Raw genomic sequence first — 19,927 nt, 5'->3', positions numbered from 1 at the left:
TATATGTCCCTATTAACAAAGTTTTAAGATACATAAAGCTAGAACTGATAAAACTAAAAGAAGCAGACACATCTAAAATTACAAAGTCAGAGATCTCAACACTCCTCTCTTAATAATTAACAGAAGAAGTAGATGGAAAATCTGTAAGGATACAGAAGACTTGAATCATCTGATTTGAGTTATGGAAAACTGTACCTATTCTTTTCAAAAGCACAAAGAACATTTTTCAAAAGAGACCCTATTCTGAGAATGAAACAAGTCTCAATAAACTTTTATTTTTTAAAAGATTTTATTTATTTATTTGACAGAGAGAGACACAGTGAAAGAGGTAACACAAGCAGGAGTGGGAGAGGGAGAAACAGGCTCCCCGAGCAGCAGGGAGCCCAATGCAGGGCTGGATCCCAGAACCCTGAGATCATGACCTGAGCCAAAGGCAGAGGCTTAACCCACTGAGCCACCCAGGTGCTCCACTGATGCAATTTTTGATGGAAATTTATAGTTTAATGTTTGTATTAGGGAAAAAAAGTCTCAAATTAATGACCTAAGCTTATCTAACCAAAAAAGCATAGATTAAACCCAAAGGAAGCAGTAGAAAAGAAACAAAAGAGAGCAGAAATAAACTAAACTAAAAACAGAAACAGAGAAATTCAGTGAAACCAAAAGCTGTTTCTTTAAGATTTATAAAATTGATAAATCTTTTGCATCAGTGATAAGAAGAAGATGCGCATCATGGCTCCCAGGAATAAGAAAGGGCACAACGATAAAGAACCTAGAGTCATTAAAAGGAATATTCTCAACAACTTTACGGCAATAAATCTGATAAATCAGATGAAATGGTTAAATTCCCTGAAAGACATAAACAACCAATGTTCACCCAGAAGACTTAGATAACCTAACAGGCCTGTTTTTATTAAACAAATCTTAGTTAAAAGCCTTCACACAAATGAAAGGAAACTTGGAACATCAGGAAGGAAGAAAAAGCAATGTAAACATCCAGGTAAACAGACCACAAGTTGGCACACTTTTTCTGTAAAGGGCCAGATATTAACTATTTTAGGTTATGGGCCACATGGTATAAAATGACAGCTACGCAACTCTGTTGATATAATGTAAAAGCAAGATAGAAGACACATCAATGATGAAGCCCGGCTATATTCCAATAAAACTATACTTTATAAACTCTGAAGTCTGTATTTTTCACATGACATGAAATATTCTTCTTTTAATTTTTTTCAACCACTTACAAGAGCAAAATAAACCCAAAGCAAGCAAAAGGTAAGAAATTAGCAGAGGGGTATCTGGGTGGCTCAGTCTGTTAAGCAACCAGCTCTTGGTTTTGGCTCAGGTCATGATCTCAGGGTTATGGCATCAAGCCCTGTGTCAGGCTCTGAGCTCAGCACAGAGTCTGCTTGAGATTTCTCCCCCTCCCTCTGCTCCTTCCCCTGCTTGTGTTTGCCCCTCCACCCCCGCCAAATAAATGAAATTTTAAAAAAAGAAATAAACAGAAATCAATGAAATTGCAAACAGAAAACAATGGAGAGCATTCAAACCAGAAGCTCATTCTTTTGAAAGATCGTAAAACTGCCAAGTCTCTAACCCAGACTGATGCAGAAAAAATTATGGATATTAGGAAAGTTTTGATTTGCAAGTGACATGATTTCTATGTAGAAAATCCTAAGGAACTGCCAAAAAGCAATTATAACTAATAAAGCGGGTCTAGCAATGTTACAGGATATAAGATCAGTAGAAAAAAAGCAACCATTTCTACAAGCTACTGACTAACAATTAGAAATTGAAATTTTAAAAAACATCGTGTACAATAGCATCAAAAAAATCAAATACTTAAGGATAAAGCTGACAAAAGATATGCAAGATCCATACTGAGGTCTACAAACATTGCTAAAAGAAATTAAAGATCTACATAAATGTAGAGATCCACTGTGTTCATGGATGGATTAGAAGACTCAATATTGTTAAGATGCCAATTGTCTCCCAAACTGATCCATAGATTCAAGGCAATCTCCATCAAAACCTGAACAGGTCTTTTATGAAAACTGACAAGCTAATTCTACGACTTATTTGGAAATGCAGAGCACCTAGATTAGCCAAAAGTATTTTGAAAAACAAAATTGAGAGATTTACACTATTTAAGACTTATTACAAAGGTATATTAAGACAAAAACAGATCACTAGAACAGAAGATTCCTAAAACGGAACCACATATATGTGGCTGATTGATTTCAGCAAAGATGCTATGGTTATTCCAAGAGTCATTGGTAATGCCAAGATAATCTTTTAAAAAAATTGTTTGGAAACATAGTGATCCAAAGGGGCACGTGCACCCGAATGTTTACAGCAGCAATGTCCACAACAGCCAAACTATGGAAAGAAACTAGATGTCCATCAACAGATGAATAGATAAAGAAGATGTGGTATACATACACAATGGAATACTATGCAGCCATCAAAAGAAATGAAATTTTGCCATTTGCAACGACATCGACAGACTAGAGGGTATTATGCTGAGGGAAGTAAGTCAATCAGAGAAAGACAATTATCATATGATCTCTCTGATATGAGGAATTAGAGAGGTAGAGTGGGGAGTTTGGAGGGTAGGGAAGGAAAAAATGAAACAAGATGGGATCAGGAGGGAGATAAGCCCTAAGAGACTCTTAATCTCACAAAACAGACTGAGGGTTGCTGGGGGGAGAGGGTAGGGAGAGGGTGGTTGGGTTATGGACATTGGGGAGGGTATGTGCTATGGTGAGTGCTGTGAAGTGTGTAAGCCTGACGACTCACAGACCTGTACCCCTGGGGCAAATAATACATTATATGTTAATAAAAATGATTAATAAAAAGAATTGTATTGGAGCAACTGAATAAGCCAAAGGGCAGGGAGACTCTTACTTCATACCATATATAAAATTTAACAAAAATGGATCATAGATCTAAGTATAAGATCTATAACTATAAAGCTTCCAGTAGAAAATATAAGAAAAATCTTAGTGAATGTTAGCGATCTTCAGTTTAGGCAAGGACTCTAATACATGATACAAAAAGCAGGAAATGTAAAAAGAAACTGATAAATTGATAACTGATAAATTAAAAAAAACTTACACTTCCAACAACACTGTTACAAACATTAAGTCAAACCACAGACTAGGAGAGAGTATTTACAAAACACATCTGGGGGACCTGGGTGGCTCAGCTGGTTAAGAGTCTACCTTCGGCTCAGGTTGTGATCTTGAGGTCCTAGGATCGAACTCTGCGTTGGGCTCTCCGCTCAGCAGGGAATCTGCTTCTCCCTCTCACTTTCCCACTGTGCTCTCCCTCGCATGTTTGGATGTTCTGTATGTTCTGTATGTATGTTCTGGAGAATTCAGAGAGGAGCAGACTGTGCCTTCTGAGGCAGAGGTTGGGGTGCAGACAATTTACTTTGCTGACCCTCTGAAAAGGCGTGAAAGTCGCTAGAGAACAAAAGCCCAAAAAACCTGTTTTCACGGAGCCCAGCCCCTTGATGGGGGAGGGCAGGGCAACTCTGCCCAAGCAGGATTGATTTAAAAACAACAGGGCAGGCCCCTCCCCCAGAAGACAAGCTGAAAGAACAAGAGGACAACTACCCCAGGGTCCCCATAAAACTATAAAACCCCAACACCAGGGGAAAACAGTATATTAAGCTCCTGGTGTTGCCTCATGGCCGTATATTTCTTAGATAGAACTTTTTTCTTTCTTTAATTCTTTCTGTTTCTTACTTTTTAACCTACTTATCATTTCAACTAGATGTTTAATATATTCTATAGTAAATTTTTAACTTGAACTTTTTTTTTTTTTTAAGTTTTTATTTATTTGACAGAGAGAGAGAGAGACAGCGAGAGAGGGAATACAAGTAGGGGAAGTCGGAGACGGGAAAACTGGCTTCCTGTGGAGCAGGGAGACGGATGTGGGGCTCGATCCCAGGACCCGGGATCATGGCCTGAGCCAAAGGCAGATGCTTAATGACTGACCCACCCAGGTGCCCCTAACTTGGAACTTTTTCATCATTTCTTTTTTTTTACATATATAGATATAAGCTTCAGTGTACTCCTTTTTCCCTATTCAATACTATCTTTATATATATACCAGTTTTAATTTCCCTGTATCTCTAGGAAGTAGAGTTCTCTAACAAAGACAACAAAATACACCAAGGAAAAACAGAAATACCCTTCTTCGCCCACACTGAGGGATTATAGCCACCTTCCCATCAGGCCCACCTTTTTTTTTTTTTAAGATTTTATTTATTTATTTGATAGACAGAGATCACAAGTAGGCAGAGAGGCAGGCAGAGAGAGAGAGGAGGAAGCAGGCTCCCCACTGAGCAGAGAGCCCAATGCGGGGCTCGATCCCAGGACACCGGGATCATGACCTGAGCCGAAGGCAGAGGCTTTAACCCACTGAGCCAACCAGGCACCCCCAGCCCCACCTTTTATTCTGGGTTTTTTGGGAGTTTTGCTTTTTGTTTTTGTACTTTATAAATCTTAGTCTTGGGTCTCATTTTGGCTGGTTTTTTGTTTTTTTTTTTTTTTTTGGGGGTGAATTCCAATTGCTCTGAACCTTCTCAGGGTGCACCTTGCCTGTGTTTTCGGCTGTACATCCCCTCAACCTGAACTCAACAGAATGACTAGGAGGAAGAACTCCCAACAAAGAAAAGACCAAGAGACAATGGCCTCTCCCGCAGATCTAATGGATATGGATCCAAGCAAGATATCAGAAAGACTTCAGGGTTATGAAGACAATAGGCTGGAGAAAACTATTAATGGCAACATAGATTTGCTAAGGGCAGAAATGAGAGCGGATCTGGCAGAACTTAAAGATGCTATCAACGAGATACAACTTAATCTAGATATTCTAACAGGGTAAATGAGGCAGAAGAATGAATTAGCGATTGGAAGACAAACTGATAGAAAAGGAGGAGCAGGAGGAGGCCTGGAACAAACAGCTTAAAATCCATGAAAACAGAATTAGAGAAATAAATGACACCAGGAAACCTTCCAACATCAAAATTACTGGGATCCCTGAGCGGGTGGAGAGAGAGAGAAGACTAGAAGATACATTTGAGCAAATTGTAGCTGAGAGCTACCCTCATCTGGGGAATGGAACAAACATTCATGGGCGCCTGGGTGGCTCAGTTGTTAAGCTCAGGGCATGATCCCAGGGTCCTGGGATTGAGTCATGCATTGGACTCCCTGCTCAGTGGGGAGCCTGCTTCTCCCTCACCCTCTCCCCCTGCTTATGTTCCCTCTCTCACTGTCTCTGTCAAATAAATAAATAAAATCTTAAAAAAAAAAAAAAAAAGAGGGACGCCTGGGTGGCTCAGTCAGTTAAGTGGCTGCCTTCGGCTCTGGTCATGATCCCAGTGTCCTGGGATCAAGTACCACATTGGGCTCCTTGCTCAGCAGGGAGCCTGCTTTTCCCTCTGCCCGCCACTCTGCCTGCCTGTGCACACAGTCTCTCTCTGACAAGTAAATAAAAATTAAAAAAAAAGAAAGAAAGAAAGAAAGAAACAAGCATTTATGTTATAGAGGCAGAGAGGACCTCTCCCAAGATCAAGGAGACTGAACCAACGCCCTAGCATGTAATAGTAAAACTTGCAAATCTTAGAACCAAGAAAACCATTTTACAGGCAGTTAGGGAGAAGAGATTCCTTATGTACAGAGGGAGGAACATCAGGATAATGTCCACAGAGACCTGGCAAGCCAGAAAGGGCTGGCAAGACATATTCAGGGAACTAAATGAGAAGGACATGCAGCCAAGAATTCTTTGTCCGGCAAGGCTGTCATTCAGAATGGATGGAAAGATAAGGAGCTTCCAGGACTGGCAGAGACTGAAAAAATATGTGACCACTAAGCCAGCCCTGCAAGAAATATTAAGGAGGGTTCTCTAAAAAGAGAAAGACCCCAAGAGTGCTATAAGACAGAAATATACAGAGATAATCTATAAAAACAAGGACTTCACAGGCAACATGATGACAATAAAATCTTATCTTTCAATAATCATTCTCAGTGTGAACAACCTAAATGCTTCCATAAAACGGCACAAAGTTGCAGACTGGATAAAAAGACAGGACCCATCCATATGCTATCCAAAAGAGACTCATTTTGAACCTAAAGATACATCCAGACTGAAAGTAAAGAGATGAAGAACCATCTTTCATGCCAAAGGACCTCAAAAGAAACCTGGGGTAACAATTTTCCTATCAGACAAAATAGATTTTAAGCTAAAGACTAGTCAGAGATACAGAAGGAAACCATACCATTCTTTTTTTTTTTTTTTTAATTCATTTGACAGACAGATCACAAGTAGGCAGAGAGGCAGGCAGAGAGAGGAGGAGGAGGTAGGCTCCCTGCTGAGCAGAGAGCCCGATGCGGGACTCAATCCCAGGACCCTGAGATCATGACCTGAGCCGAAGGCAGAGGATTTAACCACTGAGCCACCCAGGCGCCCCAACCATACCATTCTTAAAGGATCCATCCAACAAGATCTAACGATTATAAATACCTATGCCCCCAACATGGGAGCAGCCAACTACATAAGCCAACTGTTAACCAAAATAATGAGACATATTGATAATAATATGTTAATAGTAGACCTCAACACTCCACTCTCAGTAATAGATCATCTAAACATAAAATCAACAAAGAAACAAGAACTTTGAATGACACACTGGACCAGATGGACTCCACAGATACAGACAAGACATTCCACCCTAAAACAATAGAATACTCAGATTCTTTTTGAGCGCACATGGAACTTTCTCCAGAATAATCCCCCATACTGGGTCACAAATCAGGCCTCAACTGATACCAAAAGATTGAGATTATTCCCTGCATATTCTCAGACCACAATGCTTTGAAACTGGAACTCAACCACAAGAAGAAGTTTGGACAAAATTCAAACACTTGGAATTTGACCAACCAGGAAATCAAAGAAGAAAATAAACAATTCATGGAAACCAATGAGAACAAAGGCACATTGATCCAAAACCTATAGGATATGACAAAAGTGGTCCTAAGGGGGAAATACATAGCCATCCAGCCTCTCAAAAAAATACAAAAATCCTGAATACACAAACTATCCTTACACCTTAAAGATTTGGAGAAACAACAACAAATTAAACCTAACCCATGAACGGAGAAGGGAAATACTTAAGATTAGAGCAGAGATCAATGAATTAGAAACCAGAAATACAATAGAACACATTAATGAAACTAGAAGCTGGTTCTCTGAAAGAATTAATAAGATCGATAAACCAGTGGCCAGACTTTTTCAAAAGAAAGGACAAATGACCCAAATTAATAAAATTATGAATGAAACAGGAGAGATCACGATTAACACCAAGGAAATAAATACAATTATTAGCAATTATTATCAATAGCTATATGACAATAAATTAAACAGCCTGTAAGAAATGGGTGTATTCCTGGGGCACCTGGGTGGCTCAGCAGGTTAAAGCCTCTGCCTTCAGCTCAGGTCATGATCTCAGGGTCCTGGGATCGAGCCCCACATCGGGCTCTCTGCTCAGCAGGGAGCCTGCTTCCCTCCTCTCTCTCTGCCTGCCTCTCTGTCTACTTGTGATCTCTCCTCTGTCAAATAAATAAATTAAAAAAAAAAAAAAAAAAAAAAAGAATGGGTGTATTCCTGGAAACCTATAAAATTCCAAGACTGAAACAGGAAGAAACTGACAACGTGAATAGACCAATAACCAATAAGAAGATCGAAGCAATGATCAATACCCTCCCAAAAAAACAAGGGCTCAGGGCCTGATGGACTCCCTGGGGAATTCTATCAAACATTTAAAGAAGAAACAATACCTGTTCTCCTCAAGGTGTTTCAAAAAATAGAAACAGAAGGAAAACTTCGAGACTCTATGAGGCCAGCATTACCTTGATCCCCAAATCAGGCAAAGACCCCACCAAAAAGGAGAATTTCAGACCAATATCCCTGATGAATATGGACGCCAAGATTCTCAACAAGATCCTAGCTAATAGGATCCAAGAGTACCTTAAAAGGATTATCCACCACAACCGGGTGGGATTTATCCCTGGGATGCAGGGGTGGTTCAACATTTGCAAATCAATCAATGTGACTGAGCACATAAATAAGAGAAGAAACAATAACCACATGGTCCTCTCAATTGATGCAGAAGAAACATCTGACAAAATATAGCATCCTTTCCTGATTAAAACTCTTCAGATTATAGGGCTAGAGGGAACATTCCCCAATTTCATAAAATCCATCTATGAAAAACCCACAGTGGATATCATTCTCAATGGGGAAAAGCTGAGAGCCTTTCCCTTGAGATCAGGAACACGACAAGGATGTCCACTCTCATCACTACTGTTCAACATAGTACTAGAAGTCCTAGCAACAGCAATCAGACAACAAAAAGAAATAAAAGGTATTAAAATTGGCAAAGAAGTCGAACTTCTTTGCATATGACAGGATACTTTATGTGGAAAACGTAAAAGACTCCACCCCCCGAACTACTAGAACTCACACAGCAATTCAGTAATGTGGCAGGATACAAAATGGATGCACAGAAATCAGTTGCTTTCTTATACACTAACTATGTAACTGAAGAAAGAGAAATTAGAGAATCAATTCTATTTACAACAGCACCAAAAACTGTAAGATACTTTGGAATAAACCTAAGAAAGGAGGTAAAGAATCTGTGCTCTAGGAACTACAGAACACTCATGAAAGAAATTGAAGACGACACAGAAAGATGGAAAAACATTCCATGCTCATGGATCGGAAGAATAAACATTGTTAAAACGTCTATGCTGCCCCAAGCAATCTATACTTTCAATGCCATCCCAATCAAAATTCCACCAGCATTTTTCAAAGTGCTTGAACAAACAATCCTGAAGTTTGTATGGAACCGGAATTGCCAAGGAAATGTTGAGAAAGAAAAAAAAAAAGCTGGGGGCATCACGTTGCCTGATTTAAAGCTCTCTTACAAAGCTGTGATCACCAAGACAGCATAGTACTGGCACAAAAACAGACAACACAGGCCAGTGGAACAGAGTAGAGAGCCTAGAAATGGACCCTCAACTCTATAGTCAACTAATTTTCGACAAAGCAGGAAAGAATATCCAGTGGAAAAAAGAATCTCTTCAATAAACGGTGCTGGGAAAATGGGACAGCCACATGCAGAAGAATGAGACTGGACCACTCTCTTATACCACGCACAAAGACAGACTCGAAATGGTTGAAAGGACTCCAGGTTAGACAAGAATCCATCAAAATCCTAGAGGAGAACACAGGCAATAACCTTTCGACATTGGCCACAGCAACTTCTTTCAAGACATGTCTCCAAAGGCAACGGAAACAAAACCGAAAATGAACTTTTGGGACTTCATCAAGATCAAAAGCTTCTGCACAGCAAAGGAAATAGTCAACAAAACAAAGAGGCAACCCACGGAATGGGAGAAGATATTTGCAAATAACACTACAGACAGAGGGGTGATATCCAAGATCTATAAAGAACTTCTTAAACTCAACATCCAAAAAACAAATAGTCAAGTCAAAAAATGGGCAGAAGACATGAACAGACACTTCTCCAAAGAAGACATACAAATGGCTAACAGACACATGAAAAAATGTTCATCATCATTAGCCATCAGGGAGATTCAAATCTAAACCACACTGAGATACCACCTTACACCAGTTAGAACAGCAAAAATCGACAAGGCAACAAACAACAAATGTTAGAGAAGTTGTGGAGAAAGGGGAACCCTCTTATACTGCTGGTGGGAATGCAAGCTGGTGCAGCCACTTTGGAAAACAGTGTGGAGATTCCTTAAAAAATTAAAAACAGAGGCGCCTGGGTGGCTCAGTGGGTTAAAGCCTCTGCCTTCAGCTCAGGTCATGATCCCAGGGTCCTGGGATCAAGCCTTGAATTGGGCTCTCTGCTCAGCAGGGATCCTGCTTCCCCCTCTCTCTCTGCCTGACTCTCTGCCTACTTGTGATCTCTGTCAACTAAATAAATAAAATCTTAAAAAAAAAAAAAAAATAAAAACAGAGCTACCCTATGTCCCTGCAAGTACACTACCGGGTATTTACCCCAAAGACAGAAATGTAGTGAAAAGAAGGGCCATATTTACCCCAGTGTTCATAGCAGCAATGTCCACAACAGCCAAAATGTGGAACGAGCCAAGATGCCCTTCAACAGACGAATGGATAAAGATGTGGTCCGTATATACAATGGAATTTTACTCAGCCATCAGAAAGGATACACTCAACTTTTACATGAACATGGGTGGAACGGGAGGAGATTATGCTGAGTGAAAGAAGTCAAGCAGAGAGAGTCAATTATCATATGGTTTCACTTATTTGCAAAACATAAGGAAGAACGTGGAGGACAAGAGGAGAAGGAAGGGAAAAATGAAGAGGGGGAAATTGGGGTGGGAGACTATCCAGGAAACACTATGGATTCTGGCAAACAGGGTTTTAGAAGGGAGGGGGACTAAGGGGATGGGTGAGCCTGGTGATGGGTATTAAGGAGGGCACGGACCGCATGGAGCACTGGGTGTTATATGCAAACAATGAGTCATGGAACACTACACCAAAAACGAATGATGTACTGTATGGTGAATAACATAACAATAAAAAACCCCCACATATCTGACAAAGGGCTTGTGCTTAGAATATATAAAGAACTTTTATAACTCAGTAACTTATTACTGAGTTAAAATGGACAAAAGAGGGGGGCGCCTGGGTGGCTCAGTGGGTTAAAGCCTCTGCCTTCGGCTCAGGTCATGATCCCAGGGTCCTGGGATCGAGCCCCGCATCAGGCTCTCTGCTCAGCAGGGAGCCTGCTTCCCTTCCTCTCTCTCTGCCTACCTCTCTGCCTACTGTGATCTTTGTCTGTCAAATAAATAAATAAAATCTTTAAAAAAATAAATAAATTAAATAAAAATGGACAAAAGATTCGAACAGATATTTGAAAATCACAATGAGATACTATCAAGCACCTATCAGAATGACTAAAATTAAAAAGACTAACCAAACCAAGTATTGGTCACAATGTGGAATGACAGCAACATTGCTGGTAGAAGTGGAAAATGGTACAACCGCTTTGAAAACAGCACGGCAGTTCCTTAAACTATTAAACACAGATCTCCCATATGATGTACCCATTCCACTACCAGGTATTTTCCCAAGAGAAATGAAAGCACATTTCCTCAAAAGACTTAAACTTGAATGTTTATAGCAGCTTTATTCGTAATAGCCCCAAATCATAAACAACCTACATAACCTGTCCACAAGTGAATGAATAAATAAATTGAGCTTATATTCTCACCAGGTAGGACGACTAACAATAAAAAGGGACCAGCTACTAATCCCTGCAACGGCACGGAAAAATTTCACAAGAATTATGCTGAGTGATGGGGCCCCTGGGTGGCTCAGTTGTTAAGCGTCTGCTTTCAGTTCAAGTCATGATCCCAGGGTCCTGGGATCGAGCCCCACATCGGGATCCCTGCACAGCGGAGATCCTGCTTTCCCTCTCCAAGTCCCCCTGCTTGTGTTCCCTGTCTCAATATCTCTCTCTGTCATAAATAAATAAAATCTTAAAAAAAAAATTATGCTGAGTGAAAGAAGCCAGACAAAAAAAGGAGTGCATACAGTAGGATTCCATTTACATAAAATTTGAAAAATGGCATTTAATTTATAGACAGAAAGCAGACTGGACTGGAGACAGGAGGCGGGGAGGAAGAGTGGGATGGAGGAAAGAATTACAAAGAGGCACCAGGAAACATCTGTGGGTGATATGTGCATTTTCATTTTGTAGATGGCTTCACAGCTGTGCACATGTCAGAAGTCATCAAACTGTTAGACTTTAAATACTGTACTTCAGTTATTCTTCAGTAAAGCCATAAAGAAGGGAAAAAAGTAGAATCGAGTGTCAAGCATCAAGATTCTGCAAAGTCCAGTACTTACGGGCAGAAGAAGAGGAACCACTAAAGGAGGAAGAGAAGAGCTGATCACACGCAGGATACGAAGCAAACTGTTACCCAAGAACCTAAGAAAGTCTAAGGGAAATCGTAAACGGTGTTGAATGATACAGAAATTAGGAAAGTCAGTAAGAAAAGACCAGTGGATTTGGCCTTAGAAGATATGTGTTAAAATACAAAGAGAGGAGTGAAGCCAGAACGTCAAGGGTTAAGGAAATGAGAGGTCAGTAAGTTGCAGCATAAGGACAACAGTCATCAGAAAAATACTAAAACAGAAGAGAGAAAGCTGATGCAAGACAGAAGTTTTACTCATTAGTTAGATGCTCCTTTCCTTCTCGACGGCCACAGTGTAAATGGACTTATGTCTCACTGGCATCATAATCAAAGATACTGCATTATACTACTGCATCACTAAAAATTTTTTTTTCCAGGACCAGGGAGCCTGGGTGGCTCAGTCAGTTAAGAGTCAGACTCTTGGGGCTCCTGGATGGCTCAGTGGGTTAAAGCCTCTGCCTTCGGCTCAGGTCATGATCCCAGGGTCCTGGGATCAAGCCCCGCAGCGGGCTCTCTGCTCAGTAGGGAGCCTGCTTCCCTTCCTCTCTCTCTGCCTGCCTCTCTGCCTACTTGTAATCTCTATCAAATAAATAAAATCTTTAAAGAGTCTGACTCTTGATCTCAACTCAGGTCTCGATCTCAACGTCATGAGTTCAAGCCCCGCACTGGGCTCCATGCTGGACATGGAGCCTATTTAAAAAAAAAAAAAAAAAACTAGGACCAATATAGTAGGATATTTACAGGAAAATATTTCCTAGAACTTCCACACCTTTTTACCCTTTCACAGTTCAATACCTAAGAAATGACTGATGGGAGAGGATGCTCTGGTAACAACCCTGTTGAGTACTTGCTCCAGAATTTCTTGTCTGATCATCTCATGGACCTGAAAAGGACAGAACAGTCAGTAAAATATTTCATTTTATGGGATATTTATGGTGACCTTCAGCTCATAATTGCATCAAATCATGTTAGGCAGAATGAGGAACAGTTTGGATATGGGTAAAACTCGACTGTTTATTTCAAAGACAAATATACTGTGAATCATCTGGAAAGACAGAGTCACTCAATTCTATCATTCTGTGCTCAGAAGATTGACTGGCAGGGCCAACTGCCATGTTTATTAGCCTACAAGAGCGCGCACTTGAAACAACTGCTATGTGTTAGGTTCAGCATCAAAAAGGAATAATTCTACTAAGGTATCCATTACATGCCCAAACCCTGATTTCTGACAGTATGCTATGTAGGACTTTCATCTTAAAATTTAAAAGCCCTTGAAAATTTCTGGAAATCCAAAAAAATCTTTTCCAAACCCTTCCTTGGTTTCTAGAAGCACAATAGTCACCTAAAAAAAAAAAAGACCTATTTTGAATTTTCATTAAAATTCTTAACTTGATTACTTTACAGTACAGATTAATTTCTTTCAGATCTCAGACTAACACTAGATTACTAGTAGTAAATTATATGCTTTACAGATGCCTCGACAAAGACATTTGTGTGAAACCAAAGAGAACCTCACTAGTTTAAAAAGAAAAAATTAATCTTAAAACAAAAAATACTTAAATCTCTTACACTTTTAATCAGATTACTATTTAAAAAGGTCATTTGCATCATCTAACAGACAACTCTCAAGGACTATTATACACATTCACTTCATAGTTCTGAATCAGAATAGATTTACTTATTCAAATTAGCCTCCAAGTAACATCTTCAGCAGACACTTTTGGCGTGTAGCTACGTTAATTCAATGTCAAGAAAATGACGCAGAGGAATCTTTAGCAAAGTTGTTTAGCCTCAGACAAAACCTAGCTCTTGTTTTAATTGAAAGTAAATGCATTTTTAAAAGCTGTTTCAGAAATTAAGATTGAGATGACGGTCATTATATGGTAATGAATTTAAAAATATAAGAACTATTTTGGTTTCTTTAGAAACAATGAACCAATAAGCATAATTCTTCAAGTTTGATGTTCTACAGTGACTAAAAGATTATTTTTTGTATAATAGCATCCAAAAGCACCCGCCAAAACAGAAAATGATCAAAAATGATTTACTACTAGAGGAAGAAGAGTAAATCATGAAATGCTAATTTATATTAAAATTTCTAATAAACAGAAAAAGAAATTAAATGAAAACCTCATATAAATAAAGGATGAAAAAGTAAATATTCCATCAAGCTGGAGCTGTCACGTTTCATTTACTGTTCCAAACTCTGTTCCTGGAAACTGCTGCATACTCAAATTTCCTTGTCCTCTAAGCTCCCAAGCAAATGTCATGCCCTGTTTATAATACAATTTGACAGAATTAGGGAATGGTTCCCAAACTGGAAACTCACCTTAAAAGTTTCCAGCAGGATACTGGCACCCAGCTTACATGCATGCTGGTTTGGTATTTTTGAAAGACCTGAGCTCGTTTCAATAGATTTTCCATCAAGAATCTTCTTTGGTCCATATGAATCCATTAAAATGAAGCCAAGTTCTACCAGGCCCTGAGTAACGTGATCCCAACTATGAACACTGCAAAAAACCACAAAGCTTAGTTAAAAAGAACCTTACCTTTATGCTCATTGTCATGTTCACACATTTCCCAAATTTGACCTGGATCATCAATATTCTTTACATGAACCTTTTTTCATGTACCCTTATCTGTCAGAATTCTGAATTCCTATATTTCCACTGACAGAACAGTGGCAAAATCCAGAAACTACAGAACATTCAAAATCATACAGATGAAACTGGAATATCTCAATGTACTGACCATTACACATTTCCATTCAAGATTGCAAGACTGGAAGCTAACTGTTGCTTCTTTTATTTTCCCGAAGACACTAACAACACTTACATTTTATACACACTTACAAGTTTGCCTCCCTCCCCAGAATGAGTTTCTTCATGGTAGAGACCACCTTGTAGTCATATTTTTATCCGTACAGCCTCCCATAAGACTAACATTTAGAAGGTACACAGTAAATGTTCATAGCAGGAATATTTATATTCATATTTATGGTACGAAGCAATGCATGATCTGGCTTCAAAAGCATGAGCCAAACCTACAAATAACCTTTTGCACAGCAGTAGAATCCTTGGTGATTTTATACCATTTAATGTTACTCACGGTAGAGGAAATGGTATGCTTGTAGTAACCTCTGCATCATTATATCTACCTGCTAAATAGCAACAAATACTAATGTAGCATTAAAGAACAAAGGAGACAGCTGTGAACAGAGTCTCACAACATTTCAACAGATTTTAATAATATTCACAATTCGGAGATCTGGGATCAAGATAATAGGCTGAGCACATGCTCATTCTTCTCCCTGCCCCCGAAAATCTCCTGTTAACTGGGGGAGTAAATAAAACCTGGAAGTTGAACTGGTTCCCAAGTGATTTTTTTCCTTGTATACTAATGTTCTGTACCTCCAAGTATCTGCAGGTAAACACAAAGTGTATCAACAGAACCGAGCACAGCAAAGCACAGAGGATTATAGTACAACTGTTCATGATGCCCCTGAGCCTGTTTTGTTTTGTTTAAGATTTTATTTATTTATTTGAGAGCAAGGGAGAGGGAGAGAGAGAGAGCACACAAGCCAGAGGAGAGGCGCATGGAGGAGAAGCAGACTCCCTGCTCAGCAGGGAGCATGACCCAGGGCTCAGTCCCAGGATCCCTGGATTGTGACCCAAGCCAAAGGGAGATGCTTAACTGACTGAGCCACCCAAGTACCCAGCCTGTCTTCTTCCTTTTGGCTTAGGCTACATGAGCTGATATCTTTGAAGTATTTACTGTGTGGTTCTCCCTAATATTTGTGCATTTGGTTCTAGTCTCCAGAATTCAGCTTCAATACCCCCTTACTGTGCCCTTCCAGGTTACCGCAACTTGTTTAAGGTGAAGTCCCATATTTACTGTAGCAGAACTTTTACGTTAAGACCATATGGGAGGGGCACCTGGGTGGCCCAGTCAGTTAAGCTTCCAGCTCTCGGTTTTGGTTCGGGTAGTGATCTCAGCCCCTGAATCAAGCTACACACTCAGTGTGGGGTCTTCTTAACACTTTGTCTCTCAAAGCAAAACAGAACAACAACAAAAGACTTTCTCTCTCTTTCCCTTCACATGCTCTCTAAAATAAATAAATAAATCTTAAAAAATATATATATATATGTGTGTGTGAAAGGAATATATCAAATGTCACTTTTTCTTATGGCTGAGTGGTATTTTAGTGTGTGTATATGTATCTTATCTTCTTTATCCACTCATCTACTGATGGACACTTGGGTTGCTTTCATATCTTGGCTATGGAGAAACAGATAAAGGGGATTAAGAGGAAATTCCAGTTATAAAATAAGTAAGTTACAGAGATGGAAAGAACAGCACAGGGAATAATCTGTAATAATAAAGTTGTATGGTAACAGATGGTGAATGCACTTATCATGGTGAGCACTGAACAAGGTACAGAATTGTCCAGTCAATATGCTGTACACCTGAAACTAAGAGAATACTGTATGCTGATTATACTTATAAAAACACATTGGATTTTTTTTTTAAGATTTTATTTATTTACTTGACAGAGATCACAAGTAGGCAAAGAGGCAGGCAGAGAGAGAGAGAGGAAGGGAAGCAGGTTCCCTGCTGAGCAGAGAGCCCGATGTGGGGCTCGATCCCAGGCTGGGATCATGACCCAAGCTGAAGACAGAGGCTTTAACCCACTGAGCCTCCGAGGCGCCCCAAAACACACTGGATATTAACTAGACCTACTGTAGTAATCATTTTAAGATACAAACACTGAATCATTACATTGTACACCTAAAACTAATATAATGCTGTATGTCAGTTATATCTCAATTAAAAAAAAAACCTTAGTGCTCTGGTTACAATGTCAAATATAAGTCTGCTCAGCCCTATCTTCCCCACAGTTACTGTCATTTTTAGAGTGTTAATTTTAAGAAACAGAAGGTTCTTCAGGAATATACTGTGTTACAGCAAAAATGGGAAAAATCAACTCTACATACTAATAGGCAAGTCTAACTAAATACAATAAAATACCATTAAAATGTGGTATGTGGGGTCCAAAAATTTAATCACATACAACATAAAATTATTTAGAGGTTAACTGACTAGGGAAAGCACGTGTAACTAACCAGGTGAGGATTTCAGGGAGTCTAGTAATATTCTCCAAATCCCTCCCCACTGAGGTTTGATCCTACCTGGTGTTAACAGCCCATCCTACCCTAATTATAGACGGAGACAGAACTCCAGGTCCTGTGGCTGACTGGGACTTCCAGAAGGACAGCTTTCCAGGAATTTCCTGGGTAGCTAACATGCCTGTATCTTTAGCCCAAACTGAAGAGACTGGGTTGGGAATATACAGGAGATACAACTATAAACCTCAGGAAAAAGAATAACCAGATACAAAGAAGATAAGGGAGCTTTAAAGCCTATCAATGGGTAAATCACTCAGAAAGAAAGGATTCTAGTCTGAAATTTGCCTTATGTGTCAACCTCATGTAAACTCAATCTAAATAAGAATTCCAGGACATGGAATGAGATTTACCTCAAATTATGGCTTAAATTATAAAACTTTAAAACATTTAATCCACAAAGCAAACATGACACAGTAAAGACGGTTACTACAACTAATGTGTATCTTGAATTAAAATAAAGACCAGAGACACCTGGGTGGCTCAGTCGGTTGGGCCGCTGCCTTCCGCTCGGGTCATGATCCCAGGGTCCTGGGATCGAGTCCTGCATCAGGCTCCTTGCTCAGCAGGGAGACTGCTTCTCTCTCTGCCTCTGCCTGCCACTCTGCCTGCTTGTGCTCTCTCTCTCTCTCTGACAAATAAACAAACAAATAAAATCTTAAGAAAAAAAAGTAGAAAAATAAAATAAAGACCAGTGTGGTTACCAATCTTTTCAATCTGGTTTAAAATGGGTTTATGTAGGGGTGCATGGGTGGCTCAGTCAGTTGAGCATCTGCCTTCAGCTCGGGTCATGATCTCAGGGTCCTGGAATCGAGTCTGGCATTGGGCTCCCCGCTTGGCATGGAATCTGCTCCTCCCCCTCTCATGCCCTCTCTCAAATAAATAAATAAAATCTTCAATAAATAAATAAATAAAATAAAATGGATTGGTATAAAACTGCTAATTCAATTTTATCCACCGGTCCTAAACTTCACAGTTAAAGTAAATAAAACTTTTAATGTTTTTTTACTCACCTAAAAAGCCAATGAAGACTAAAGCCAAGAAAGAGGTATAATATCATGACAGAATCAAAGCCACCCGCTTTAGTTTGTATTCTTACTATCAAGGTGGCCAAGAAATCAAGCTTAGGATTTAAGGGTTTTTTGATACAAGAAAACCTCGCTAGAACAATTTCAAGGGATTAAACATTGATATGTGAAGTCAACAGCCACAGCCCTCAATTTTCTCTGATGAGCCCCAAGTATGGCATCACCCTGCATTTTCCAACACTAAATACCTTACGAACCTGCTGGGGTTTGGTTCATGAACTCACCTGTTCTTCACGACTTCCAAGATCATGGTTGAAACACAGGACCTATGAGGGACTAGATTCTGAAGAAATTTTGAGCTTTGGAGAAGCTGACGATCCTTAAAGCTTTTTACAACTAAAGCTTTTAAAAGGTCAAATACCTAATATAATGAAAGAAATGGGAAAATGAGGCAAAAAATGACAACCCATGCAACAGGATCTTAACTCTATTAACTGTTCCTACTTGCTACCATACACTTGCTTTCCTAAGATAGCTATTTTACTAGATGAGTATGATACAAAAATTATGACCTTCAGTGGGCACTTCAAAGAGTTGAAGACAGGCAGGCACTCCTTAAGAGAGAAAAAGGGCTGGGGCACCTAGGTGGCTCAGTTGGTCAAGTGTCCAACTCTTGATTTAGGCTCAGGTCATGATCTCAGGGTTGTGAGACTGAGCCCCACATCAGGCTTCACACTGGGCATGGGGTCTGCTTAAGATTCTCTTGCTCTGTGGCACCTGGTTGGCTCAGTCAGTTAAATGTCTGCCTTTGGCTCTAGAGTCCTAGACTGAAGCCCTTCGTCCTGCTCCCTGCTCAGTGGGGAGCCTGCTTCTCCCACTTGCCTCTCTCCCTGCTTGTGCTTTTTCTCACTCTTGCTCTCAAATAAAATCTTAAAAAAAAAAAAAAAAAAAAAAAAAAGATTCACTCACTCTCCCTACCCTTCACTCTCTCACTCTCTATAAAAAAAAAATAGAGAGCGAAAGGAAAAGGGGTAAAATCCATATTAATATTACCCACAATCAGGGAACACATATGAGAGAAAAGGGTATAGGAGTTTATATTTCTATCCTTGCAACTACATTGCTCTCATTAATTTCAACTCAATCAGGGATAATTTCTTAAAAAACTGCAACATAATAAACTGTCGGTGAATTCCCAGTGAAACTACCCACTTTCCACCTGACGGTGTAGTATGTTTCCACTCTTCTTCCCACTCACTACCTGGCTTACCACACCATAGGGAGGTAAAGAGCTTTGGAGAAGCTGACGATCCTTTAAAGCTTTTTACAACCAAGTACCTGAACAAGTCTCCGGGCAGCCCCCAGAAAACAGTGCGGGCCTACATGCCTCACCGAGGGATTCCCCACTAGCAGAACTGGCTAAGAAAGGGCTCTTGTGCTCCTTATCAACTACAGAAGGAACCAAAAAGTCATTAATCAATACCTGTTCCTCAAATCTTTGTATTCTTGTTACAGAGAGCAGGAGGGCAATGCTGAAGGGACATATGTTATTACTGAAATCTCCTTGCTGTCCGGCCTACAGAGAAACGAAAAAGGAGTCATTATTTACATCTTAAAAGTATAACATAGCCTACTGAAGACAGGTCCTTAAATGGATCAGAAATCTAAA

General features: G+C 39.8%; 1 protein-coding gene across 3 annotated transcripts in view; it reads right to left on the bottom strand.

The window, feature by feature from the left end:
- Positions 1-19,927, bottom strand: part of LOC111152618 (Fanconi anemia complementation group I) — an 83,218-nt gene that overhangs the window by 37,115 nt on the left and 26,176 nt on the right. For all 3 annotated transcript variants that reach the window (XM_022511152.1, XM_022511151.1, XM_022511153.1), the window contains 4 exons: positions 19,742-19,834; positions 18,543-18,679; positions 14,377-14,557; positions 12,843-12,930 (listed from right to left, as the gene is read on the bottom strand). In XM_022511152.1, the coding sequence (XP_022366860.1) occupies positions 12,843-12,930; positions 14,377-14,557; positions 18,543-18,679; positions 19,742-19,834 (499 nt within the window). The remainder of the gene's footprint in view (positions 1-12,842; positions 12,931-14,376; positions 14,558-18,542; positions 18,680-19,741; positions 19,835-19,927) is intronic.

The sequence above is a fragment of the Enhydra lutris genome, unplaced genomic scaffold (assembly GCF_002288905.1).
Source record: "Enhydra lutris kenyoni isolate GAN:26980312 unplaced genomic scaffold, ASM228890v2 scaffoldscaffold29, whole genome shotgun sequence".
In the NCBI taxonomy this organism is placed as follows: domain Eukaryota; kingdom Metazoa; phylum Chordata; class Mammalia; order Carnivora; family Mustelidae; genus Enhydra; species Enhydra lutris.
Note: the sequence above shows the minus strand (reverse complement) of the source record. Positions and strands in the feature narration are given on the sequence as shown.